This window comes from Ctenopharyngodon idella, chromosome 15, assembly GCF_019924925.1.
Source record: "Ctenopharyngodon idella isolate HZGC_01 chromosome 15, HZGC01, whole genome shotgun sequence".
NCBI lineage: Eukaryota > Metazoa > Chordata > Actinopteri > Cypriniformes > Xenocyprididae > Ctenopharyngodon > Ctenopharyngodon idella.
Window position 1 is genome coordinate 34,633,950 of NC_067234.1, and position 27,667 is coordinate 34,661,616.

Genomic DNA, 27,667 nt, shown 5'->3' on the forward strand with positions numbered 1-27,667 from the left:
CTGACACAGACTTTCAAAAAAAAAAAAAAGGGGTATTGCGAACAATTCTGACTTTAGAAATAAATGCACTATTTTGTCTATATCTCGCAATTCTGTCAGAGTTTTATATCTCACGATTTCGACCTTTTCATAATTGAGTGAAAAAAGTCTGAATGGTGTGATTAAAAAAAAAGTGGAAAAAAGCTTCCATAGTTTCCTGTTTCCATTTAGATTAGTGATAATAATAATAATAATAATAATAATATGTGCCAATAACAATAGTTAAATGAAAAAATATAATATTATATAATATTATATATTATACTATCATATTTTTATTTTATTGAATGTTGTTTGTATATATGTGTATATATATATATATATATATATATATATATATATATAAAATATTTTATTTATTTGATGTGAGTATGCAGAGCATCTTAAACTGTGGCGCCTGTTTATATGACATGGACATTAAAATTAGTTTGTGGATTTGGACAGTAGAAGACATTTGAGGAATGATCAGAGTTTAATGTAGGGTGTGTGTGTGTGTGTGTGTGTGTGGGTGTGCTTGTTTTCGTGGTTTATGAGGACACAGATGTGTATAATGACCTGGGTATTACCCTGGTATTACGACGTAAACATGAAAAATGAGGACATTTCATGAATAGAATAGCTTTAAAAACAATATTTTATTAAAAATGTAAAAATGCAGACAGTTTCCTGTGATGGGTAGAGTTAGGTTTAGGGGTAGTGTAGGAGGAGAGAATGTACAGTTTGTACAGTATAAAAACCATTACGCCTATGGAGAGTCCTCACTGAGATAGCAAAACAAACCTGTGTGTGTGTGTGTGTGTGTGTGTGTGTGTGTATGTGGTTCCAAAGCAAATACTGCTTTGTTAAGTTTTCTTTGAGGGTTTGGGTGAGTCTTTTATGATTATGATTGGCTTCAGCAGAAGTCTATGACGCGTCCTCCTCCTCATTTAGATGCGTTTAGTCGCGCGCTTTTGTGAGACCCACAGAAAGGAAGCGCGCGCGCACAGACGGGGCTGTTGTCGTGACAACCGATAACGGGACTCTCGTGAAGGGGGCAGCAGAGCGCTAGTGTAGCGAGTGTGTGTAAGTGTGTGTGAGTCAGTGCACGGGAGCTGCGCGCGGGCTGGATCGCAGTTTCCTCCAGTTCATCTCGCGCGTGTTGCCGCTTCAGTCTCCGGTTATTCCCGCGGATCTCTCGCGCTCTTCATCTGTTCACTGTGTTTCTCTGTGGATATCGTTACTCTGTGGAGATGTTTGTGTGGGGACGCACATCGTTTCGGCAGCTGCAGGCGTGTTTTTTCCGACTGCTATGCTTTATTCCCACAGGATTCCCGGTGATCAGCGTGGACAGCCAGAGATCCACCGACAACATCACCATCAGACAGGGAGACACGGCCGTGATCCGGTAAGACGAGAACTTTCCTCAACTAACTCCGTTTGTCATGTCCTTCATCCCTCAGACTCTTCAGCTCCATCATCAGCACCACTGCGGGAATCAAACACACACACACACACACACACACACATACACCCGCATCCGACACGCGTTTCATCAATAAACAGTGGCGCGCGCGCGCTCTTCTGATCAGATCGCGCTTATATAATCACATTCACTGATTAAATTAATAATCGGATCCCTCTCACCTGATTAACATAATACTGATTAATGATCGGGTCTGATCAGATGAGTTTGTGTCAGTACTCTGGTAATAAGTTTCGCACGTGATCACTGTGGAGATGTTTGTTATTTCTGTTGTTTCTGATGCAGGGATTCATCTTCATGCACGCGCTCTTCATCAGCAGAGATTCATCAGAAGTAGAAGCAGGAGCTCATGTTGTGTGAGATGCTTTCATGAGCAGCTGGGCAGAATGAGCTTAGTTAGTTAGTTAGTTTCATTATTAAATGAAATGACTGACTCATCGTCATATCTGGACAGACATTGATGTGTGTTTATCGATGCTGAGGCTCAGAGTTGTGCATGACCTGCTGTAGATTGTTAGTTATTAAATAGACTGTTGTTTCAAGCATCATCTGCCAGCTGCATAAACACTGTTTAGAGTCTTAAGAATGAGTCTGAACAACTAACAGTTTGCCAAATGGGGTAATTAGTTTTACATTTCCAATTCTAATTATTCCAATCAACGCTTTTGTGTAACTGACTTTAAGAAAGTTGTGACAGACATTAATGTGTGTTTATCGATGTTGAGGTTCAGAGTTTGACATGACCTGCTGTATATCTGTTGTATATTTGTTATATATTGGAAGTTGCATTATTAAAAGGGGTCATGAATTGTGAAATCAACTTTTCCTTGAGCTTTTGATATATAAGAGGTCATCGTACTATAAGAATATCCTGTAAGTTTCAGAACTGAAATCTTCCTTGTTAGTCCAATAAAAGCTTTTATTGACACCAGACCCAGAGAACGACTGATCCTGGAATGTCTCAGTTGAGCTTTATTTATTTGTATTCGGTTCATTTCACTGTGGATTCTTTGGTAAATCAATCGCATTTCGGCGCAGGCTTTGCAAACAGACTTTTCCGATATGGACTCGACAGTAATGCAACAACATGTCAGTAACTGTGTTAATTCTAATGCCTGATCTGATATTAATGATTCATGTACAGTCAGATGATCTTTGTGTCAGTAAATCAAACCAGTGAATAAACACTCAACTTCACGTTGTTTCTCTTAGTAGGATGAAAATAATCTGTTATTTAAACGGTGATTATATATAGAAAGTGATCAAAGAACGCTCCCTTTACAATTACTAGAGCTGTCAATCAAACAGTGAGAGTTTATCAGTGACTGAGTTCTGGACTCGCACCAAAACTTCTGTTTTATTCAACAAATCTCTTATATCGTGTGTGCACTGTTAGTTATGATGAAAGCATTCGTTAGTGTGCAGAAATTGAGTTTCAATGACGAGATCACTGCTTCCATGATCTCAACAACATGTCTGTGATCGACTACAATGTTCATCACTGCAACCTTTCATGCCACGATCTAAATATAATGCCATAGATCTAAATGTAATGCAACACTTTTCATGATTAGTTAACCTTGAGAGCTGTAATAGTAAAAAGTGCTAAAAGTTTTCGAGAGAGTAATACTTGTCTATTTCAAATGTAAAGATTTCAGCCAATCACAGCAGTGGGCGTTTCCACTGAAGTCTCACAGAGACACGCCCCTTAAAACAGAGCGCTCAAATCAGAAAATAAAATCAGGGTAGGAAAAATGCCTTTTATTCCTAACCCTAACCCTAAATTATGACAATTTTTGATGTAAAAATCATACTGGACAGACGTTGATGTGTTTGAGGCTCAGAGTTTGGCCTGACCAGCTGTATATTGGTTGAATATTGGTTGTATATTGGTTGAATATTGGTTATATATTGGTAGTTAGTTGCATTATTAAATAGACTGTCATTTCAAGCTGATTCCTGGACAGATGCTGATGTGTTTAAGGTTCAGAGTTTGGCCTGACCTGCTGTATATTGACCTCACCTTCACCTTCTACTTTGCCCTTCACTGCGATTATTACAGTTATTAGACATTCACTGCGAGAGAGAGAGAGAGAGAGCGATCCTGCTGAACACTTTCTCTTCATCATCGTTACAGCAGAACTCAGGAACTCATTCAGATTCATCAGAACCGCACACAGACCTGATTAGACCAAATGTGTTTTTGTGCTGAGTGGCGGTGATGGTGATTGGCTGTGAAGTGCACCGGGTCACTTTGTGTTTGACATTAGTCAGTTGGAACATGTCTTTCTCCCAGTGCGGCATGTGAATCCGAGCCCTAGACCTCCACACGCAGTCGAAACGCTTGAAGTGGTTTCAGTTTGAATACACACACACATACACACACACTATTCATCTCCTCACTGTCTTCAGACACACAGCAGTGAGACGCTCTCATTCATAAATCAGCGAGTGTCTTAGCTGAAGGCGCACAAGTCTGATTGAAGTGCAGTTTAGACTCGGGGGTTTGGATTGTGTTTGAATGTTTAGAGGCGCTTCCAGTGTATTGATGTGTTCACCAACAGCATATGGCATTAGAGCAGAGCTTCTCAGCCGCTTCTGCTTCACAATGGACATCAACACCGTGCCAAGGCCCTAAGCCGTATCTGAGGTCATCCGGGACTGATTTTCTTTCACCTTGTGTAGTTTCGTTCATGGTTGGTTTTGAGGATGAGGGCCGGCTAACATCTATTCATGTTGCATATTCTTCCAAGCAGCAATTGCACCAAAATAACATTGAGTTTCTTTGGCCTTTCGATCAGCAACAAAATACATGGCAGTTTTACCACCTTAATCAATGTATAAGATTAATTGTATTTAATTTGTTATATATTAACTGCGCAATGGACTATATGCACAGAGTGTTCTTTAGAACTTCCGCAATAATATAAGCCAGCTGGAAAACTTCCACTGAAATGTCATTTGTTGGTGTGTTGAGCATCAGTAGTGTAATACGTAGTTTATAATCAGAATATAGTCACTTAAATAGTCAGGCCTAGCGTTAATTTAGTTATTCAAACGTAAGACAACATAAAATAAATAAATAAAGACGTGTCTCAGTGTGCCTCCTCGGCAAAATTCAATTCAACCATCGACTTTCGTGTGAAAAAAGCGTCAACACACTGTAAATTAAACATTTATTGTGCACTTTAATTAGATTCATTGAATAAAACGTGAGTTTTCACTAGTGTGCTGAAATCATTGATCTTGCACTGCTCTGACTGACAGCTGCTGTGATTACAAAGAGAGAGTGGTGCTTTCTGTGTAATTCATTCACAAGAAAAGTTATTGTTTTTCAGTAGATTTTGTGAGTACTTCATACTTCACCTTGACAAAATGTATTTTTAAACCTATTGATTTTATAATGTTTAATATTTATTCAAAAGCAAAACTGAGTGAAAAGCTATTACAGGAAATGTCTAATATATGCGCAAATAAATAGTCCTTTGCCACCATCTGATGGTTATAGTGGTAATTAATGTCTTTTTTTATATTTAAATGTGTTTTCTATAAATTGTTGGACTTCCTACATGTTGAAACGTTTGGTTTTACCAATGGGGATAATCTCAGAAGGATGAACAAATAATGTTTGTGGTCATCACATTAAAAATAACATTTGAAGTGCTGGAGAAATGTTGTGCGAGTGTGTAATTACAGACACCGCGTTTCTTATTCAAATGTTCCCATTAGCTTCATCTTTATTGCAATCAATAAAACTGGTTTATTGGCAAATTAATTAAGTGTGATAACTGCTTTAAAATATAAATACAATATTAAAGAGTCAACCATTGGTGGTTTTGTGTCGATGTACAGGGAGTACAGAATGACAGTTCACCGGAAATGACCAAGCTGGCTTAACGAAAAACCAGGAAGTAACTGTGCATATGGTCAGTTCTATCATTAGTGTGATTCAGCATGTAATCGATCAGATCAAACTAGCGCTGAATGTTTCCATTGTATCGTTAGAAACAGGATTGTTTGCTTTATTCTTGGAGCAAAAGATGCTGTTTTTGCCCTCAATTCCACCTTTAAAATGGAGTGATTGGTAAAGATAAAGTCCCTGTGCTGTCAAAGGCTCTTTTCACTGTTTAACCCATGGGCACTCGAGCAAAACTAGACAATTTTGCACAGAAATATTCTAAATTAATTTAATCATCTGTTTAATAAAAGATGCAATGAAGCGCACCCTAACGCTGAAGTATTTACTGTGTATTCCAGTTTAGTATGCAGAGACGACTGCGAGTATAACGCAGAGATTCCCAACCAGGGTTACACCAACTCCACTGGGCATGATGGTTTACTCTCCTTTTCTCTCTTCTGTAAAATGCTTTTCCATATGATGAAAGACGCAAATGCAGAATATGGTCTGGCTCGCCTGAATTTCATGTCTTGAGCTTATTTATCTCCTGGGATATCATGGTTTTTGTTCACATGCTGAGTTTGAGGAAACCTGTTTGGAAACAGTCATGGTTTAAAATCGCACATTCGTATTGCATGATAAACTTTCAGAAAGTCGGACAGAAGGCAGTAATGGGAACTGTGTAAAGCACCGTTTATCTCCTGCGGATTTATCGTTACTCATAACGACGCTGTACCCATAACGCACTGCGGCCTCATTAGGAGTATCCAGGCCGAGCAATTAGCGCAGAACTGCCCATCTTCTCAAACTAACAGGATGTGATTATCTGCAGCACTTCCTGTGAAGAGTTCAGTCCTTCAGGGCCACCAGGATTAATTAGCAAAGCTGTTTATCACGTTCCACCAACAATGGGACATACAGCGGTTTTTGTTTATGCCATTCTGCAAGTGTATTTGACAGATATCATGTTTACTGCTTATTAAATGATAGCAGCTATCTGGGGCTTTGCCGACTAATTTGCGACCCATAATTCTGGGCCTGTGATTTGCTGCTCTTTATATCTGAGGTGTGAAGTTCCCCTCCAGTGTTCAGGGCCATTTTTCCACAATGCTGTAATTTTAATTGGTTTTTAACACTCCTGGCAGCGGATCTGGCTGCAGGGTGCGTCTCAGAATGAGAGGAGTCATTGTTGGTTTATTAAAACATCCTCTTCAGCGAGAGCAATACTCCGAGTCAATTATCACCTCTTTGGACAATAACAGCACACGTGTGCGCTATTTTAAAAAGACAGTGTATGAGAGCGAGAGTGAGCTCGTGGATGTTCTGTTTCATCTCCTGACTCACATGCTCTCGGTTCTCTGGGTTTGGCCTTCACTCTTCCTCCGCCGTCACACAGAGATTGACCTGTAGTTCAGGGCCGAGATCGTCTCAGCTCACAGGGAACGTACATCATTCATGGAACTTTTTTCTGAAACATTTTAGTTGGACGTTCATCTAACGTTGTTTAAATGTTACTGCTTGTTTCAGAACATTCAGAGAACATTCAAAAGTAACGTTCACATAATGTTTGAAGAATGATGAAATGTACTGTTCCCTTAAAGGGGTCATGAGTTGAGAAATCAACTTTTCCTTGATCTTTTGATATATAAGAGGTCATCGTACTATAAGAATATCCTGTAAGTTTCAGAACTGAAATCTTCCTTGTTAGTCCAATAAAAGCTTTTATTGACACCAGACCCAGAGGACGACTGATCCTGGAATGTGTCTATGGAGAGGTGAAGCTCCGCCTCCACAGAAGAAATCAACGCCTACTTCATCATTGCAGCGTTAGCCCCGCCCACTGGTGTGTTAGTGAGATGAGGAGGAGAGAAGAGCGATACAGGACTAAAATAACATTACCTTCCAAAGGATCCTAATGCTAGGAATATGGTTATTTATTTTCAACAATGTGAATGTCTCAGTTGAGCTTTATTTATTTGTATTCGGCACATTTCACTGTGGATTCTTTGGTAAATCAATCGCATTTCGGCGCAAACAGACTTTTCCGATATGGACTCGACAGTAATGCAACAATATGTGAGTAACTGTGTTAATATAATGCCTGATCTGATATTAATGATTCATGTACAGTCACATGATCTTTGTGTCAGTAAATCAAACCAGTGAATAAACGCTCAACTTCACCTTGTTTCTCTTAGTAGGATGAAAATAATCCGTTATTTAAATGGTGATTAAATTGTACATAGGAAGCGATCAAAGAATGTTCCCTTTACAATCACTGGAGCTGTCAATCAAACAGAGTTTATCAGTGACTGAGTTCTGGACTCGCCCCAAAACTCCCGTTTTATTCAACGAATCTCTTATTTACATCGAGTTTGCACTGTTAGTTATGATGAAAGCATTCGTTAGTGTGCAGAATGACGAGATCACTGCTTTCATGATCTCAACAACATGTCTGTGATCGACTACAATGTTCATCACTGCAACCTTTCATGCCACGATCTAAATATAATGCCATAGATCTAAATGTAATGCAGCACTTTTCATGATTAGTTAACCTTGAGAGCTGTAATAGTAAAAATGTGCTAAACGTTTTCGAGAGAGTAATACTTGTCTATTTCAAATGTAAAGATGTCAGCCAATCACAGCAGTGGGCGTTTACACTGAAGTCTCACAGAGACACGCCCCTTAAAACAGAGCGTTCAAATCAGAGGATAAAATCAGGGAAGGAAAAATGCCTTTTATTTCTAAATTATGACAATTTTTTAATGTAAAACGCATACTAACATTATAAGTGCACCCCAGGAAACATTATAAAACAATAAAACAACACAGTTCATGACCTCTTTAACATTCACATAACCAAGAAAAAACATTTTAGAGAACATTCAGAAATCATGTTTTCATAACTTAATGGGAACGTTAGTGAGATGTTTTTAGAACATATTAGCAGAGAGAATCTGTGTTTCCTCCCGGAGGGTTGTTGGTCGTCCTGAGCGAAGGTGAATCCATCAGCTCTGATCATGTGTCTGCTGTATTAGTGGCGTCCCATTAGACTGCAGCTCCGGGTCACCCATGTGTCACGGCTCCGGTGCAAAAAGCTCTCCCACCTAATCCGACTCCACTTAATGTTCGACTACACACATTTTTTCCCCCATCTTGCTGAAAGCCAGCTATCGCACCCTGCCAAGTGCTGTATCATCTTCCATCTTCTGTTCCGGCCGAGCCGCGGTTGTGCTGAAATCTGAAGCGGTTTGTCCCACTCAGCGTTAGATGATGATGATGGTGACAATCAGATGAGTTTTCGTAGCGTGCTCAATCCTGTGTGAAAATCTCTTTGCTTTTGGCAGTCTGATCAATAATGAGTCAAGAAGCGATGTTAGGAATCACGTGATGTGACTGCTGGGTCATTAATCCCACTCGAAATCACAGCATCAGTTTTAGCTAATCATGGTCTCATATTTAAGACATTTTGCACTTACACAAAAAAATCATATTTTTTTATTCACATCCAACACAGAACAGATATTGTTGCACACGTGTAAACACCAAAATCTGCACGAGATCCAAATTTTTCAAATCTGATCTGAGAAACTCGCTCACTTTTTTCTTTAAATCAGATAAAAATCTGATATCTAAACATGTCTATATATTCAATTCCCCTTTTTGCCCTTGACCTTTATCAATAAAATAGCTTTTCTACTGAATCGCTGCATTATATTTCTCAGCAACTAGGTGATAACGTCGCTGTTTTTGCTGTAATTAAAATCACAGCTTCACTATTAGTAGAGAGACGCTGCACTGGTAATCTTTACCTTTGTCTGTCCAGTCAATTTTTACACTGCAAACATCAATGACAGCTTGCTGGCAAAAAAAAAAAATCAGATATGGTCAAAAGATCGGACCTGTGTGTTTAGCGCTGCAGTGTAAACGCATCTGTAATGAGGTCATGTGACCATCTGAAACATTGGCATATTGCATATCGTTTCACATACTATTTTCAGGACTAGTCTTCCATCTAGGTGGGTGTTTGTGTGACTGCTCAGTATGCTGGAATGTTTGAGCGTAGTTTGAGCTCACGGAGAGTCAGAGGAAGCAGCAGACTCTGCTGGGCGTTTGAGTCTTTGTTTCTTCAGAAGAAAAGCAGTGCTGACTGCTCATCAGGGGCGAGATGTGGGTTAAAATCAATGCTGGAGAGCTGTGCAGTACACACACACACACACACACACACACACACTGCTGCATTACATCTGCTCGGATGTGAGTTCAAGCAGCTTTGTGTTCCATAGGAGATTGAGACAGACACTGTCTTTCTCCCATGTCACATTAGGTTTGAATCGGTATGTAAAGATCACGTCTGACTGGACGTCTCAATACATCACATTTGATGTGACCGTTTACTCACGAACTATCAGCTAGTGTGTTTTTGCAGTGCTGAGATTTTCCATTCCTGTGTTTGAATAGATTCCCGTCACGTCCATTTTACAGATGGACACTGTTTGCTGGAACTGCTCACGGGCGTCGGGACGCTCACGATGAGCAAACACAGTGTGAGTGGTTAGTTAGTTTCACGTGATTCCACAAGAGTTATCCGTGCAGTTAGTGTCACTAGCTGTGTTTCCATCCACCTGTTTGTATGTGAATTTTGGGATATCGCATAAAAACCCTGGAAACAGCAAGATGCACATAAAAACGTATGCGCTCAATTGGATCAGATCATTGTTTTTATCCGATAAGAAGACATGCGCATAAATTACAAAGGAAACACATTTACTGAATAAATCCCTCAAAACCTCACATGACTATTTTCTGGATAACTGGACTAACCAGTGGACCAATCACATCGCAGCATCTCAAATGTTGGTTTGGTGGTTCTGAGTCAAAGTCTGTCATCAGAATGATTTGGTTTAATTCCCTCCAGAAGCGTCTCACACGATTGTGTTCCCAAACACCAGCATCCAAACGCAAAATCACATGACAGCGTTTATTGTGTTTCGTCTGACGCTCTGAGACAAACTCATTTATGATGGAGGAGAAAAGAGACACTTTCATTTTTATTACTGATATTTTGGACCAGGAATTGATGATTTTGTTCTCTTGAACACGAGATGGAAACGCTGCTTTATTCGCAAATATTTGATGTCAAATTCCAGTTTTGCGCACAAGTTAAATTCTCAACTTTAGAAGCAAACATAGCTAGTGTCATTCATGTTGAATAGATTCATCTTGTGTTTGATCAAACAGCAGCGACTGGATCTTCCTGAAGATGAAAGTAACGTGTAGTTACAGCGGCAGATCTGACGGAGGTTTACTGCAGTTACTCACCCGTGTTTTACAGAGCAGTTAAAGCACACACTCTGCTCAAACATTGATGTGTGGCTCGGAGTCAGCGAGCCCTTCTTGATTTTTCCCTCTCAAGTCTCTGATAAACTGTTTTGGCAGCGATCCGTGATGAATAACGAACCTCCTGGATTCTGCCAGAAAACTTCCCTTGACTGTTGGGTTGGTGGTGTAGCAGTTAGTTAGTCTGAATCCTGTCGTTTCCTATCAGTCCCTGTCCTCTATCACTGTAGATGTAAGAAAATCCTCCCTGATGTTGATTAAATAATAGATTGAAGGGAAGTTTTTAGTGGTTTGTCCTACTGGATGTGGCATTTCAGAACCGTAACTTCCTGCCGGAGGTGAGCGATGCTCCGTGGAGGGCCGGTTTAGCTCTCGCTTCTCTGGGTTTTAATTGTGCCGTTTACCTGCTACACTCGCCGTGACGCGCAGGACGAGCCGCCACAGGAAGAGCTGACGTTGCGGTTTGAAAGCAGGGCTCATGGGAGATTTATGAGTGTGTGGTTAAAGCACTCAGCGTAATAGACGAGTCTCTAATATGAGCTGATTGACTGAGTCTGAATCACTGATCTCAAATCACAGACCGCACAGACAGGAAGTAGAGCAGAATCACAATCAGAGTGACAACTCACTGAGTGTGTGTGTGTGTGTTCATGAGTGTGTAGAGGAGGTGCAAAATATTATGATTGTGCAAAATGCCCGTCTGCTGAATGAAGTGTGTCTGAGTGTACAGATCTCTGGAGGAGGAATCAATGAGTGACCTGATTTTGAATCTTCCCCATCACACACACACTCTCACACACACACACACACACACACACACACACACACACACACACACTGTTTGTTTGTGCACCTGCTGTGAGCTGAGAGCAGATTCTACAGGTCGTATCTGGATCAAACCCCAATGAAAAACAACCGCTGAGACGTCTGTCAGTGATCAGACAAACAAACCTGCTTGACCACCAGTGTGTGTGTGTGTGTGTTTGTGTGCGTGTGTTTATAAGCTGTAATTTGGAAAAAAAAAATGTTCCAAATCTGACAGACCCTCATTTAAGTACTAAATAATAAAGTTGTTTTATTATTAACCAGATGCTGCATGACCAGATTGTAGTCATGAGGGTCAATCAGAACATGCGTGTGTTTGTGCGCACATAAAACACAAAATCACATCCGTGATACTCAGGATCCTTTTTATAGTTTCATTGTGGATCTTGAGGGATTTGTTGTATAATATATAACAGGATCAGATGTTATGCAACAAATCGAGTTCCACAAGGAAAACCATAAAAAGCTTGTGTTGTGTTGTGGTGAAGCATCATGGGAATTTGAGGTGTGTGTTAGTTTTGCACTTCCCAGCTAACAAAAATATATTCTTAGAACATTTTGCTACTCAACACATTAAGTTATGAAAACGTTATTTCTGAATGTTCTCTGAATGCTCAAAATGTTTGTTTTTTTAAAGGTTTGAAAATGTTTATTCTTAGTGATGTGAATGTTAAGAGGATATTCTATTGTATGATTCTTCGAACATCTTGAGCTGCAGTGAGCGTTAGAGAGCACAAACATTGTCATTGTCATGTGACCTACAGCATCAGTTGTAGAAAAATCTTCTCCCGCGGCCTCATGGGATAGTAAAGGGTCCATCGAATGCACACTTCAGAATCTCAGCAGAAGAAGTAGGTCATCTGGGGACTATTGCCTACTGTTTGATGAATGCTATGAATTCTGACATACTACTTAGTAGGCTTGCTGTGATAATCGGTGTTACACTGTGTTCAGCCGCACATCGATTACATCACTTGCCTACCGTGGCACCGCCCCCCACCATCATTTTGAGCTTTTATAGAAATAAAAATCATTTAGTTCAGTTAGAAAACAGACGCGTCTGCAGATCAGCAGCAGGAGTCAGATTTTATTGTAATAGTGCTTGTATTGTGCATTCCCGCAGGTTTCGCACTCACACCAAGACCGTGAACACCACTGATCTGTATAAGTGGCGCTCTCATAAAGCCAGCTCTCAAACAGCTTGCGAGTACGAAATTGAGCTCTTTTTCGTGGCTTATTGCACTTAAATTGCCAAATACATACAAAATTATGTCAAAATGCCCATCTTGCTGAGCATTCAGGTAAATACAGTCAGTTTTAAAATGTAAATAGCTGAGAGAAAACGTATGTTGTGTAACAGTATATGTATCTGTGCATAAACTCTTAAAGTGACAGCAGCCTAATAAACCTGCTGCTTGTAAGGGCCTCACTAATGCCCACTAATGTAAATGTCCTCACTAATATAGTGAAACATCTGACTAGTGAAGACATTTTACATGTCCTGAAATGCTCATAAATTGGTCAAATCATGTCTATATCTTCTATCTAGTGTTTTGCACAGGGTTTCTATGAGGGTTAGTTGAGAAAGCATCATTAACCTGATTAAAGTCTGTGAGATGAGCTCACTGATATAGTCAAACACACGTGTGTGTATCACTCCTCAGACTTGCTCTGATTGAATCCCGTGAGAGACGGTGACAGTATAAAGACTCATTAAATTCTGCAGTACAAACATCAGACGGACAGTAATAATGGAGGAGAAGCACGTGAGCGTCATATGTGCTAATTAAATATGACATGGCGTCTGTGGTGTGTGTGGCTCTGACAGGCTCCTTGGAGCTCCACGTCTGCTGAAACATTGATCCGTATTAAATAAAAGAGGAGCTTCACGCCATGGATGTCTCCTTGTGTTCCTGGAGTTCCTCTGCTGCAGCGCTGGAGCGCGTGAGTCATGTGGAGCCTGTAATAGAAGCGTAGGAGACAGTAATTAGACTCTAATCCTGTTTTACTGTAGTGAAGCCACACATTACAACGAACTCTCGCTGTGAGCGCGGATGAGCCTCACACTAGATCTACTGAGACAGCGTGAGACTGCTTGCAGTTTCTCAAGAGTTCCAGGGTGCATTTCCCAAAATGTTAGCCAACTATGGTCTCAAGTTCTGTTAATACCAGCATAGTTAAACGATTTGGTGTTTCCAACAAACATTCACATTCTTGCTAAAATGACGTGGACTCAATAAAATCCCTATCTTGAGCAAAAAAAAGCAAGCAACATTCAGTGCAATCTATCTATTTTTTTTTTAATATATACAGATTTCATTTACGTTTTTTAGTTAGTGCAATATTTTTTATTTTTGAAGGGAATGCGCCCCCATATATCTAAATTCGTTTATGTCTGCGCAAATCATTTTACACCAGACTGCTTTGTACAAAGGGACAATACAAAACACATGTTTTGCTAAAAAATTTTACTCAAGGATGGATCAGTACCAACTGTTCATGATCCAGCTTATAGTCTCCAGAGCAATACTGGATACAGCAGTAATGAAAGCACGCACTTTATTGCACTTTATTGAATGAAAGCACGCACTCAGTTCATCGGAGTTGTTTCACGGATATAACAACGGATATTCATCTCCATGCAGCATATATTCTCTGGCTCTGTAGGCATCATTGTCTGACTCCGGTTCAAACTGAACACCATTACTGACAGTTTCTGACATTTTCAGTGTGTGAGATTGTCCTGTTTTGTTGTTGTCTGTATGCTGAAGCTCCACCCGCTTCTGGAAAGGGGGCCGGAGCACCAACTCATTTGCATTTAAAGGGACACACACAAAAACGGCGCGTTTTTGCTCACCCCCAAAAACTGGCAAATTTAATATGCTATAAAAAAAATATCTGTGGGGTATTTTGAGCTCAAACTTCACATACACACTCTGGAGACATCAGAGACTTACATTTCATCTTGTAAAAAGGGGCATAATAGGTCCTATTATCGAATCTGGAAATAAACAAAAATAACTGAGAAAAAAATGAGATTTAGTCCACAGATGCCATGTCCATAATTTATAACAAAAAATCTGGCATTAATTCGATCTCAAATGGATTCATTAAAAGAAGTTATTACTCCACCGCCTGTGTGACATCATTAATCAATGTGGTTGAATGACAAATTTGTGACAATACGGTTTGGGGAAACAGTCGTGACTAGCTAGTTGATTTCTTCAGCGATGAATTGTACTATGGTAGTTAAGCTGTGAGCTTCAGACCAATGGCAGAAGGTCTGGACTCCATCGCAGCTTTCATTGGCCAAAGCAACCAATCACACTTCATTTTGTTCAGCATCATGTTTAGGGGCGTGAAAACGTAAAGTTGATGTCCCTACAATAACAGACCGACATGCAATTTTACTGCAACAACGGAGCTGTGAAATTCACATACTTCTGAAAATCCGGTGTTTAGGTTTTGATGTTGTGTATCTTCCCATTGTTCTCAGGAAAATCCACATTCTTTGCTTTTCCAGCATCTTCTGCACATGTGAGCTCTGAGATCCAGTTTTCACACTGATGATGACTGTAGGAAACGTAATTATGTGAGGTAGCTTCATCAGGGCAGGACTAAATTAAAAAGCGAAGTGCTCTTATTTTGTTAAATTATGTCTTGCGGGTTGTGAAATGGATCTGTAGACTCATGAGCTCAGCCGTCTCTGCTCACAGTCTGATCATGTACAGATTATTGTTCATCTGGTTCATGATATGATATTTTATTCACTGCTGTCGTTTTACAATCAAGAAAACTGATTTGTTGACAAATTATAATGACATCTTAGTTTTATTTATCTCATTTGTAATCATTTGAAGCTGTTGCCGGTCGTGCAGCGCATGAATAATGTTATAACAAGAAGAGCGGTCACTGTGAGCGATAATACAGACTGTATGTGTGACAGACTGAAGTATACAGTACTTTACCCGGTGCTCATGAAGAACCACTTTTTCTTAGTGCTGAAGAACATTTTAATAGCCTAAAGGAGTGGTTTCTCAACTGGTTTATCCATGGGACCCACGACCCAAGTTTTTAGGAATTTGAACCAAACAAATGTATTTCTGAAAATAGAAGTCTTGCATCAGAAAACATTTAGAATTACATTTGTTGTTGTTTCTTTGACTACACACTCCACGACCCACCAGTTGAGAAACACTGACCTAATGAACCTTTTTCCACTATTGGGAACCTTTAGAGCAATAGAAAGATTCCTTGGATGTTGAAGGTTCTTCATGGAACCAACGCCAATAAAGAAGCTTTTCTTTTAATAGTGTGGGTCATACTGTAGACCACGGGCTGTTTCTAATGAGCGTTTTTCAGGCTGTTAATGAATCTGTGATGCTGTAATCTGATTGGTCAGTCTGGTGTTGTGTTGATCCTGTGGTTTCACTGAACACTCGATCTGATTCACTTCCTTTCAGCTGCTTCAGTGAGAGGATGAGAATAAGAGTGAAGAGCGAGTCAGTGGGCGGCCGGACGCTCATGTCTCATTTAGTGAAGGCATGTTGACTATTAGATATAAAAGTGACACTATGAGGAATGTAAAGATGAAAAGATGAATGATAATGTATGATAAACCTTCATTAACATTCATCATTTATTGGTAAAAGGGCTCTGCAGTCTGGCCATGAATGAGCACGTGCTCTGAATATAACTCCATTTGTTAGTGTTTCATTATATCCGTTATGGTAGAGACACACATCATTAAAATGAACTTTTGATCGTTCGGTGTTCATCATTCAGACGTGTGGTAGATTTCCTCTGGTCTTGCGGTCTGATGTAGAGTTAGATTCTCATTAGCCGTGATCTCAGCCTCTCCCACGTGAGTTTCTTACTGGACAGATTCTCCAGCTTGATGCTCCATTAAACACGGGCCGTCTTTGAGGATTTGGGTCAAGAAGTGGGTTGCCCCAGTTTCTGCCCCACTCAGATGCGCAGGAAAGGTGTTCGGCCTTCAGATGACGTTCTCAAAGCCTTCAGATAGATTAGCAGTGGACATCTTCAGAGTTCAGCTCCAGCCCCAATCAAACAGCTGCCTGTCATTTTCACATAATCCTCGAGACTTTGCTTCGATTTTTCAGGTTGTTTGATCCGGGAACATGAGAAGATCCTCAGTCTGGTGCTCGTTCTCTATCTGAGACGTGCAGATGACTTTAGGAGAACGTCCTCAGTAAGGGAAGAAGTTACTCTAGTCATTTGTTCTCTATTGTGTCGTATATATCCGAGTGAAACGCTTCTCAAACAAGAACAAATGTAGGGCGGGGCTTGATTTTGTCTGTGGGGAATTGATTGGATGGTTGTGGTTTGCTATTGGTGGATCTCATGTGAGTGACAGGTTGCCCCGCCCTCATCATCAGAGAAGAGAAGAGATGCTGCAAGAGGGAGGAGAAGATATTCTGATTCAAGATTATGAGGAACATGAATTTTACACAATCACGTACAAATCATTTATAATAAACACTGCAATATTCCATAACAAAACAACAATTGTCGATTTTGATCTCCAAGTATTTGATGTTGATTCTGCTGCTCCATAAGCGCCACCTACTGTCAGAGAGTGAATTTGTGTTTTCATTCAGTGTGTTCAGACCAATGCAAAAATCTGAATGTTCACAAACAAGCAGTGTTGAACAGTTTAAGCAACTGATGGAAAAGAAGATCTAAAAAACTAAACAATTCGGATAAAGTGCCAATGATCACAATACTATGATATACAGTATATATACTCTGATTGGTCAGGTGTTTGTGTGGAATCACATGTGAATGTTACAGGTAGACGTTTGCTCTGCTCCGATACAGAGTCTTATTTTAGATGCATCTCATCCATATTTCATGGACACGCTTCATTCTCAGGTCTGTCACAACACGTCTTAATTTTAGCATAACACATCTGAGGTGGATGCGGCGCAGGGGCTGATGGGAGTTTCAGTGTGTTACACTGCGTTCTGTGACCGTCACATGACAGTTTACCAGAATAGAGATAAACAGCTGAAAGTTTACTTGTGTCGATGTGTGTGTGTGTATGAGTGTGAGTGTGTGTGTGTGTGTGTGAGAGGTTAATATATTTCGTGCGTTTCTGCTGAGCATTGAGCTCCACCACAGAAGCTCTCATTCTTTCATTAGAGTTTGCAAGACAAGAAAATCTTTGCACTAAAGGGAATACATTAAACCAAATGCATTTTCCTTCCAGCAAATCAATGCAGCTTGAGTTAAAAGAACATAGAAAGTGCTGTTGCTGTCCAGAGAGAGAACGAGTGAGCTTACGGCTACAGTGGTGAACGCTCCTGTACCAGCGTGTCACGGGTTCGATTGCATGAGCTGATCCAGTGAAACTCAGCTATAACAAAACATGTTCCAAAGATTTATTTCTGAATGTTCAAATCGTCCAGTTTTTTAAAATGTTTTAAAACGTTTTTTCTTGGTTACATGAACGTTAAGGGAACATTGTATCATTCTTCAAACATAATGAGAACATTACTTTTGAATGTTCTCTGAATGTTCTGAAACAAGTAGTAACATTTAAACACTTCAGAATAAATGTTCTATGAGCTGAATAAATTGAGAATCATGCTTTTTTTAAATTTAAAATAGAGATTACGATTCTGAATAAACTAAACAAAATATCATGTCATTTACCTCCAGTTCTGACAAAATGTTAATTAGTGCAGTTTATTAAAAAAAAAAAAAAAAATGGTAACACTTTCTATGAAGACCATGCTTATAATGAATTATAGCTCCATTTATACTTATTTATAAGCAAGTATTACTATATTATAAACATATTTATAAAGACTTATTAAAACCTATACCACATTATAAGAACAGTTATAGTTACATTTATATTATTTTTATAATTACTCATAAGTCATGCATTTTCCTTTTCAATGCATGTTCATAATTCATTATACACTGATTTATAAGTATTAATTAGTCCATCGTATGGTTCCATGAATGTTTTGCAGCTTGCATTGCTATAATGTTATATTATAGTTACAAAGACTTTATTAAATTTATTTCTGTCAAATTAGTGAATATATTGTTATTAATAGCCGTGTTGTGTTCTTATAAATATTTATTGTGAGTAATAATAGTTACTAATCTCTATAAATGCATCATTGTTGGCTTCAAGTAAAGTAAAAACAAATCAAATGTTAAGAAATCACGAATATGTGCTCATTTTACATTTTAAGTTGCTTACTTGTAAATGTAACTAATGAACAACAATTCTTGTAAAAAAAAAAAAAAAAATCATTAATACAAACAGTTGAAAAAAAGTATATTTTTTTGAATGTTACATACTAGCAAAAACCTGCAACAATATTTTTAAAGTATAATTCCAAACTGCTATAAGCAATACCATGCATATGGCTGAGGAGATATAGATTTTAACAAATCAAAATTACCATTCATCACCTCTAATGCAAACTTTAGCCATTAAAAACATAATAACTAGTTGATTCAACAAACAAGTGTGTCTGGAACTATTTTATATTTGATCATTTATAGATCAGTGTATAATGGCTTATGAGCATGCACATTTAAAAAGCAAATGCATGGCTTATAAGTAATTATAAAAATAATATAAATGCACCTATAACTGTTCTTATAATGCAGTATAGATCTTAATGAGTATTTATAAATATATTTATAGAATAGTAATACTTACTTATAAATAAGTATAAATGTGGCTATAAATCATTATAAGCATGGTCTTCATAGAAAGTGTTACCAAAAAAATTAATTAAATTGTTTTAATAATTAAATAGAAATTATTTAAAAAAATTAAACATTGGTTTCATTACTGGATGAATCAACTTTTTTGAACAAATCTCTTGAATGAATGATTCAATGACAAATACATTTTTAACAGTCTCCACCTACTGGTGTAACAATGTAATTGAAACAATCTTTATTTGGAGCATCAAGTTACTTTCAAAATGTGATAGACACCGACATCAGTGTTTATATCCGAAATATAAACTTTTATCCCAGTTTTTCTGTGATAATCTGAATTATTGTAAGACAGAAATAATGATGGTGTTTGAAAAGCTGTTTCATATCTAAATATGACAACTGCTCTTCTCTGGATCAGAACGCAGATCTGAATGTTCGCTGTGATCGGACTTGTCAAAGCCGAATCACATCTTTTAACGATTAATCGGGCAGCTCTACCAGGGGTGCGTTTCCCGAACAACGATGTAACTCGCTGCTGAACTACCATAGTACGACGCATCGTTGTACAAATCAACTAGCTAGTCACGACTGTTTCCCGAAACTGTATTGTCGCAAACCTGTCGTTCAGCCACGTTGGTGAATGACGTCACGCAGGTGGTGAGAAATAACTTCTTTAAATGAATCCGTTTGAGATTGAATTAATATGCTAGATTTTTTGCTATAAATTACGGACATGGCATTAGAGGACTAATTCTCATTTTCCTCAGTTATTTTGCTTTATTTCCAGATTAAAACAAATGCTTGTTCTTACGTACTAGAGCACATACGCACATGCGCACTCTTCAAAAACGGTGCTTTAAATCTCTTGACAAACTAAAATATATAAATGACATTTGTATATATTCGAAATAAAAGATATACATTGCACTTAATGTCAGCTTACTTATTTTGCTTAAGATAAGGATTTATTAAGTCCACATGTCATAAAAACAAGAAACTCTGCTTCTAACCACAGCTCGAGAGCTGTCGTTCCAACCACACAAGTTTGCGAATGTTCGTTTGAACGATGGTTTCGGGAAACACCAAATCATTGAACTATGTTAGTAACGACGGAACTTGCGATGTTAGTTGCCTAACGATGCTTTTGGGAAACGCACCCCAGAACGACCAGAGCTCTAACTCTAACTGACCGTTCTGTTAATGTTACTGGAAGAACGTTTGTTCATAATTTTGAGAGAACCTTGCCAGAACATTAAATAAAGTTCTGAGAACGTTCCCTGTCAGTTGCGTAGCTTGAACCCGTGTGATAAAGCAGCAAGTGATCAAATCTTCTTTATTTTCTTCTTTGTTTTTGTTTTGCGAGACACCGTTCAGCCTGTACCTTCCTGTGCGGGTCAGAGAAAAGTCCATTACAGACGAGGCCTTTACCGCCGCTCTCCAATCACCTTTCATAAGTGACGGTTTACCCGAGACAGTAATGAGAGGTTTGAGCCGGGCGTACGGCGCGTGAAGCTTTCACAGGGTTAACAGGATTATAAACCTCTGCCATTATCCTGTCAGCCATGACCGACTACGGCAAAGAGGATTTCAGCACAATGCAGATTCATCCAACACGCTCTCTCCGCCCGCAAATAAGCCACCGACGATAACGGCACGCGTCATAGCAGTTATCGTAATGTGTTTATGCCGACGTCCTGATTATGTTTATGTAATTGAAGCGGCGGCTTACAGCAGCACCTGAGTGAGGATTTCCAGCCCAAATCTCTCTCTTCACGCTCCGTTAACGGCGTCAGACATCAGATCTTCCCTTTAATGATGCCGTCGATTGTGTGAGAGGGACATTAAATGATTTTCAGTGAGGGTGGAAATCGATTAAGGAGCAGATGAACGACCTCTTACTGGCCGAATTTCTCCTGATAAATCTGATTAATCGCGTGACCGGCGGCGTTTCGCACAGATGAAAAGACTGTGTTGTTTTCCGTGACCTGAAATGCAGCTGTGTTTGTAACCTTTGATTAACAGTGTTATGATGGTGACACGAGCCCAACATGTTTTAATTATAAAGACTCACTCACACACACGCAGCGGCGGACGCTGATGAGATCACAGCGATCGGTGGCACTTTAATTTCACAGAGTCATTTCAGTAGATTAGCAGCTGAGAGAGAGAGAGAGAGAGGGACAGAGAGAGAGATTTGAGAGTCTGTTTCCTTTTTTAGTTTATCTGGATTCAGATTATCTGTAATCTGGGCTTCTTTAATTTACTCCGCTCTGGGTCAGATCTGTCCATCCAAATGAAAAAACTCTCCCCTGCTGGAGCCTCTCTATTGGCCGGATGTGTGATTGGCAGCTGGTGGGTGGGTCTGTGTGGATAATATCTCAGGCAGAGGTTTTGTCTACATGTTTCAGAGATCAATGAAATCATTTGTGGCGCAGACGGCGGATGCTGCAGATATTACAGAGATGTTTTATCACGCAGATTACAATCACTCCATTCTGCCGCTCAGAGGCCCGTCTGTGTCAAACTCACTGGTGTAGATGGTCGTTTCTGTCGATTATGGTTGTTCTGTACAATAAAAGATTGCAGAGTTTTAGCATATAATCTGTGCGTTCACAACTTCAGTCTGTGTGAGTTTTTTTTTATGGCAAAACATTACAATTTGGTAAAAATGAAAACCTTCCCCAGTTGATAAATCACAGTACATTAAGACAATTGTTTTGTGTTACAGGTTTTCTGCATTTTAAATATGCAAATGAGGCATTGTCTAATGAAATATGCACACATTTTTGCATACATTTCAAGCACATAAATCTGTACACTGGATGAAGCCAGATTCATAATTCTTGTTTTATTTTTTTGATATATTAGAGTTAAAAGTTTTTACACTCTAAATGCTAGGTTGTTTTGACCCAGCGATTGGGTTGTTTTAACCCAGAAATTGGGTTGTTTTAACCCACCGAATGAGTTGTTTTAACCCAGCGGTTGGGTTAAATGTTTGCTCAACCTGCTGGGTAGTTTTATTTAACTCAACTATTATTTAAAAATTACTGTATTTCTTGCTTAAAATGAACCCAAAGTATATTGGAAATTAACATTTATGAATATGTTTGATAAAAAAACATTTATTAATAAGATTAATGAATAATAATTAAACAATAAACATTTAATAAATTGCTTATTAATAAATGTTCACCTTTTGATTATTATTGTTGCCTCTAGTAATTATGTGTCTGATTTTTAATTTCTAATATCTTATTTCTTATTTTGGGTTCATTTTTAGCCAGACATATAGTCATTTTTAAACAATTTTGTTGGGTTAAATAAAAAATTTAACCACAAAACAACACAATCACTGGGTTTGTCCATTTTCAGCACAACTTGGGTTGTTTTTAACCCAGCATTTTTAGAGTGTACAGAAGGGATTGTGAATTTCTTTTTATCAGTGCATAAATCAGAAAATACTGTCAACAGACAGAAACAAATACATTTCCACCATGTTTTTAGGAGTAAAATGTTCTATAAATCAGGCGAATGATTTATGAACACACCTTCAGAATATAGGTATGAAGTTTTTGTGTGTGTGAAGCTGCAGATGCAGAGAGATAAAGTGCAATACAATAAACATTCAAATGTGTATCTTGATGTTTTCTTTAAGATAAGATAAGATTGACTTTATTGTCCCGAAGGAAATTTGTCTTGGACACATACAATACTGCTGTTTAAATACAAATACACATCACACACAATATACAATACATAAATTACCATAAACTAACTAAAGTTACACTTGTCTGAATAAAGACGAGTTATGGAAGCAGAACAGAGCTCAAGACCTCCAGTGCTGGTCTTTCTGAGGGAGAAAGTCTTTGTAAGCGTCTGTCCTTCAGTGACGGCAGGACTGAGAGTAAATCACTGCAGCGGACGGCTCGTCCATTAGTGGCCACGGCAGTAAATCCTCATTTGTGTCTCCAGCTGCGTTCAGCCTCACCATGACCTGACGCAGAGCTCAGAGGACGTCAGCATCTTCACACTTTCTGTTAGATTTTAAAATATTTTAAAGAGTTTTTAAAATATTATACCCTTCAAGTCTTGATGTTGTTTTTGGGCTCTACTAGATTGAATGTTGATTATTCTCCTCATATTCTCCATTGTTCAGCTCCTCTCTTCCCAGTCTGTCAGTAACACTCTGTTTAGTTCCTGTCTCTATGAAGCCCCTCCTTCTGAAAAGCACAATGTGCTCTGATTGGTCGGCTGGAGCAGTGTGTTGTGATTGGTGTTTGGGAAATGTCCCGCCCCTTACCATAACCGGCAGTTTCAACACACTACTAACTAACTCAACCAGGCCCCGCCCCTTTATTCTGCATATGATTTATTTAAATGAGGAATATTGTGAAGAAAACTCAAGACTACAATGGAGGCGTTTCAGGAGTTCAGAAACACTGACACTGATATAGAGAAGAACTGGAACTTTGCAGAGCTTTTTCATGATCAAACAGCAACATTGATGAACATGGAGTAAAGCAGAGTAAGCTGCAAATTGTGTTGCTTTAGCTCATTTTAATTAAGCTGAACGAGAGGCTCGAGTGTGTCGTACAAATTCATTGAGAATCCACTGTAAATACAGTGAGTGATTCAGAGGCTGGTTGTTTTCCGTGTGTTTGCTCTAATGGCCGTCGCATCTGTCAGCCATCACCAAACTCGGTGTGCAGCCCATTTCTCTTACATAACCGGTGTGTTTCTGAATGAATCAGGACAGGGAATGGAGAGAGAAGTAAGTTATCCACTTCAGTCTCTCTCTGACGTCTGCCGAGACGCAGCTGCTGTTCTGAGGATAAATCAACACCTGGACCAGAATAAGCTCCATTAGATGATGTTCATCTGTTCACAGATGCGAGAGTTTCCTCTTCTGATGTTGTGTTGATCCTCGGGCCTTTAGTTCATGTTCTGATCGGCTCCAGTTGTTAATCGGGTGAATAAATGTGTGCGGCCTTTAACCAGTAGATGTTTCACAGCTGCTCACGTAGGCTCTGTTGACTTCTTGCTTACGCCTCATTTTTCACTGGTTTTGCAGTCAGTCGCGTTTCAGCAGAAATGCTGATCTTCATGATCTAAAACTGAACAGACGCTCTGACAGAGAGGAAACGGCTCCATCACGCCGTCTGGTGTTATTATACAGCTCAGTGACACACACACACACTCTCTCTGGGACGTGTGTGTGTGAGATGTTGGACAGAAGCCCAGGTGTGTGTCGAGAACAGCGCAGGTGAAGCTGAGTGATTGTTATATTTATAAGGATCAATAGTGTGTGAGAGAGTGATTGTAAATGAAGAGTGACTGTGGTGAACCTGACCTGCAGATTCAGTTCAGTTCAACACACACCTCTTCAGGAAGTGTTCAGTCAGAGATGAGTGTGTGTCAAACTATCGTCCATTTGGCTGTGATACACAGATATAATATAATAACGACGTTAAACACGGCAGACCAAGAGAATCTGCTGACTGCTTGTTTGTGTCGTTTTGCTGATTTAAATGGGAGAAGTGTGTGAAACGGAGCTGAAATCTGAGAGCATCATGAGATCGGCTCAAAAACACTCGTGACCGTATGAATGATGCTGATGTTTGAGGGTCATAAATCATTGTCTACAGTCAATGTGAATCATTCATCAAAACATCACAATATACAGCAGAAACTGTGGAGAACATACAAGAGATCATAGAAAACAAGAGCTGATATTGACTGATACTGATATGATAATCCATATATCACACATGTGTGTGTGTGTGTGTGTGCCTGTGTGTGTGTGTGTGAGTGTGTGTGTCCTCTTTGACATCCCACTGCAGATAATATTCACCTACGTGTGAATGATATTGAACAGTACAACCAGATGCCCTAAAGCTGTGTGTGTGTGTGTGTGTGTGTGTGTGTGTGTGTGTGTGTGTGTGTGTGTGTGTTAATATTTGTCTCTGGTCACAAAGATCAAACATTAACCAGAACGACACCAGTGGCCATGTGGACACACAGGCTGGAAAACTCATTACTGCTGGCCTAGATTCACACACACACACACACACACACACACACACACACACACACACGCACACATACACATACACACACACACACACACTCTCACACACCTATAATCCTCAGCCCGCGGCGGCGGCAGCACCGAGCAGCGCAGCGTCAGATAAACGGGGAATAATGCGTCAGATCTGCGGCTCTTCTGAGCGATAAACGTCTCTGGATAAACGAGTGTGAACACAAACTCATTCAGCAGAGGCGTCTCTATGGCGACAGGCTCGTTTTCTCTCCTGTAGAACGACTGTTGTGTGTTAAATAATCAGTAGTAATCAATAATCGGGTCAGGAAGCGTGTCCTCGCTCTCGTTCTGTAATGTCTGTGTTTGAGTTGCTGGTTATTTAAAGCTCTTTATTGCATGGAGAGGGAATCATGGGAAATCACGGAGGACTCACTGTTCTCTGACCTCAAACGCTTCCATGAACACAAATGACATTTAACATGATCCGAGTCACAGATTACAGACAGAAGCCACGCACTGCTGCTCACACACACACACACACACACACTAATGCTTTACAAAAGCCATGCTATTTTTATACTTTTATTTTAAAGATACTTTATATTTTATAGTTCTATCCAAAAATTAATTATTTTTTGTTGTATTTTTAAAAGTTTCTTTGTGTTTTATATTTCTATTTTAAAGTTTTTTTTTTTACAGTTTTACTTTTAAAGATGTTTTATATAAATGATATTGACTATAAATGCTTAAACCATTTATTTACTTAATGATCGTTTTTCTAGTTGAGCACATTCCCTTTAGGAGATTATACTCATCTAACACTACAGCTAATGAACACACTCACACACACACACTCACACACACTCACACACACATGGATTTAAAATCATCATGAAAGGGAAGTTGCGCTGGTCTTTTCTTCTCTATTGTGTCGTATATCTGAGTGAAACAGCTTTGCAGACAAGAATAAATGTAGGGCGGGGCTTGATTTTCTCTGTGGGGAATTGATTGGATGGTTGTGGTTTGCTATTGGTGGATCTCATGTGAGTGACAGGTTGCCCCGCCCTCGTCATCAGAGAAGAGAAGAGATGCTGCAAAAGGGAGGAGAAGATATTCTGATTCAAGATTATGAATTTAACACTATAATGATGTGCAAGCAATGCTTCCCGTAGTAATCAGTAATACTGTTGACGGTGTTATATAAGAGTATGAATCAGGTCACACATGAACACCAGTACACACGTCACTTACACCCGCCTCAGTGTTCAAACATGAAACCAGTGCAGCTGTAATGACTTTCTGTCTGTTTGAAAAATTATACTTGAAAACACTGAGAAACACTGAATAAATGAACAAGAATAAAAGGAGAATGGTGATGCAGCAGCTGCGTTCATGTCTGATGCATGAGAAGGTTTCCACAGCCCATCTCATCACGCGAGTGCACTGAACACACACACTCTCACACACACACACACACACACACACACACACACACACACACACTATCTGTGTCGTGGTGAGGCAGCAGCTTTCGTGCTAATCGATTCAACCCTTCCTGTTTGATTAAACACGGTCAGTGAGTCGTCCTGCTCCGCTGCTCCAGCCAATCACACACTGAGCTGTGTCGGGTCATTATGCTGTTAACACACTCTGATTGGCCGAGGCCTCGGACCTCAGGCGCACTTAATGAAGGCGCTGCCAAACCGCCGTATAACATCCACATGTGTGCGAGTGGATATTAATGAGCCCAATGATCAGACGTGAACACAAGCAGAAACCTCAGGCAGTGTGTGTGTGTGTGTGTGTGTGAATATCTTCAGCTCTGCTCTGCCTGTGAGTCAGTGAACAAATGCTAATGAAATTATGTGAAATCCACTCGGGAAGGAAACGTCTCTTCCTGAACGACTCATGAAATTGACTTTCATAATTCCAGATATCATCAGATTTCCCTGCTGAAAATGGCACGTGGTGAAGTTCATTGTTTTAGAGAATATCTTTGCGTTGGTGCAGTTTTGGTTAAGCATGAGGAGATTGTTTGAGAAGATCAGAACATTTCATGCATGTATTGCGATCGGCTGGTCATCGGGCTTGTGAAATGCGTTGCAGTAGAAGCTGCAGGAGATGGAGGAAAGAGCTTGATGCTGTGAAAAGCTGAAGGAGCCTGGATCTGCTTCAGAAACAACTAAACATGAAGATTCAGTCTGAGGAGTCAAAGATTCGTTCTGAACACAATTTCATGTCATTCTTTAAATTCTTCATTAGTGATTAAATTGAGTTTGATGTCCATCATCTTCAAACAGAGCTGAGGGATTCGGTTTCCTTCACAGGAACAACAGACACATGC

General features: G+C 39.5%; 1 protein-coding gene across 2 annotated transcripts in view; it reads left to right on the plus strand.

The window, feature by feature from the left end:
* lsamp (limbic system associated membrane protein) overlaps positions 1 to 27,667 on the plus strand; it is a 154,997-nt gene that overhangs the window by 81,182 nt on the left and 46,148 nt on the right. Inside the window, exon 2 of one of the 2 annotated variants that reach the window (XM_051861926.1) lies at positions 1,345 to 1,423. In XM_051861926.1, coding sequence (XP_051717886.1) covers positions 1,345 to 1,423 — 79 coding nt within the window. Of the gene's footprint in view, positions 1 to 1,039; positions 1,424 to 27,667 lie in introns of those variants that run through there. The other variant, XM_051861925.1, reaches the window with a different exon arrangement.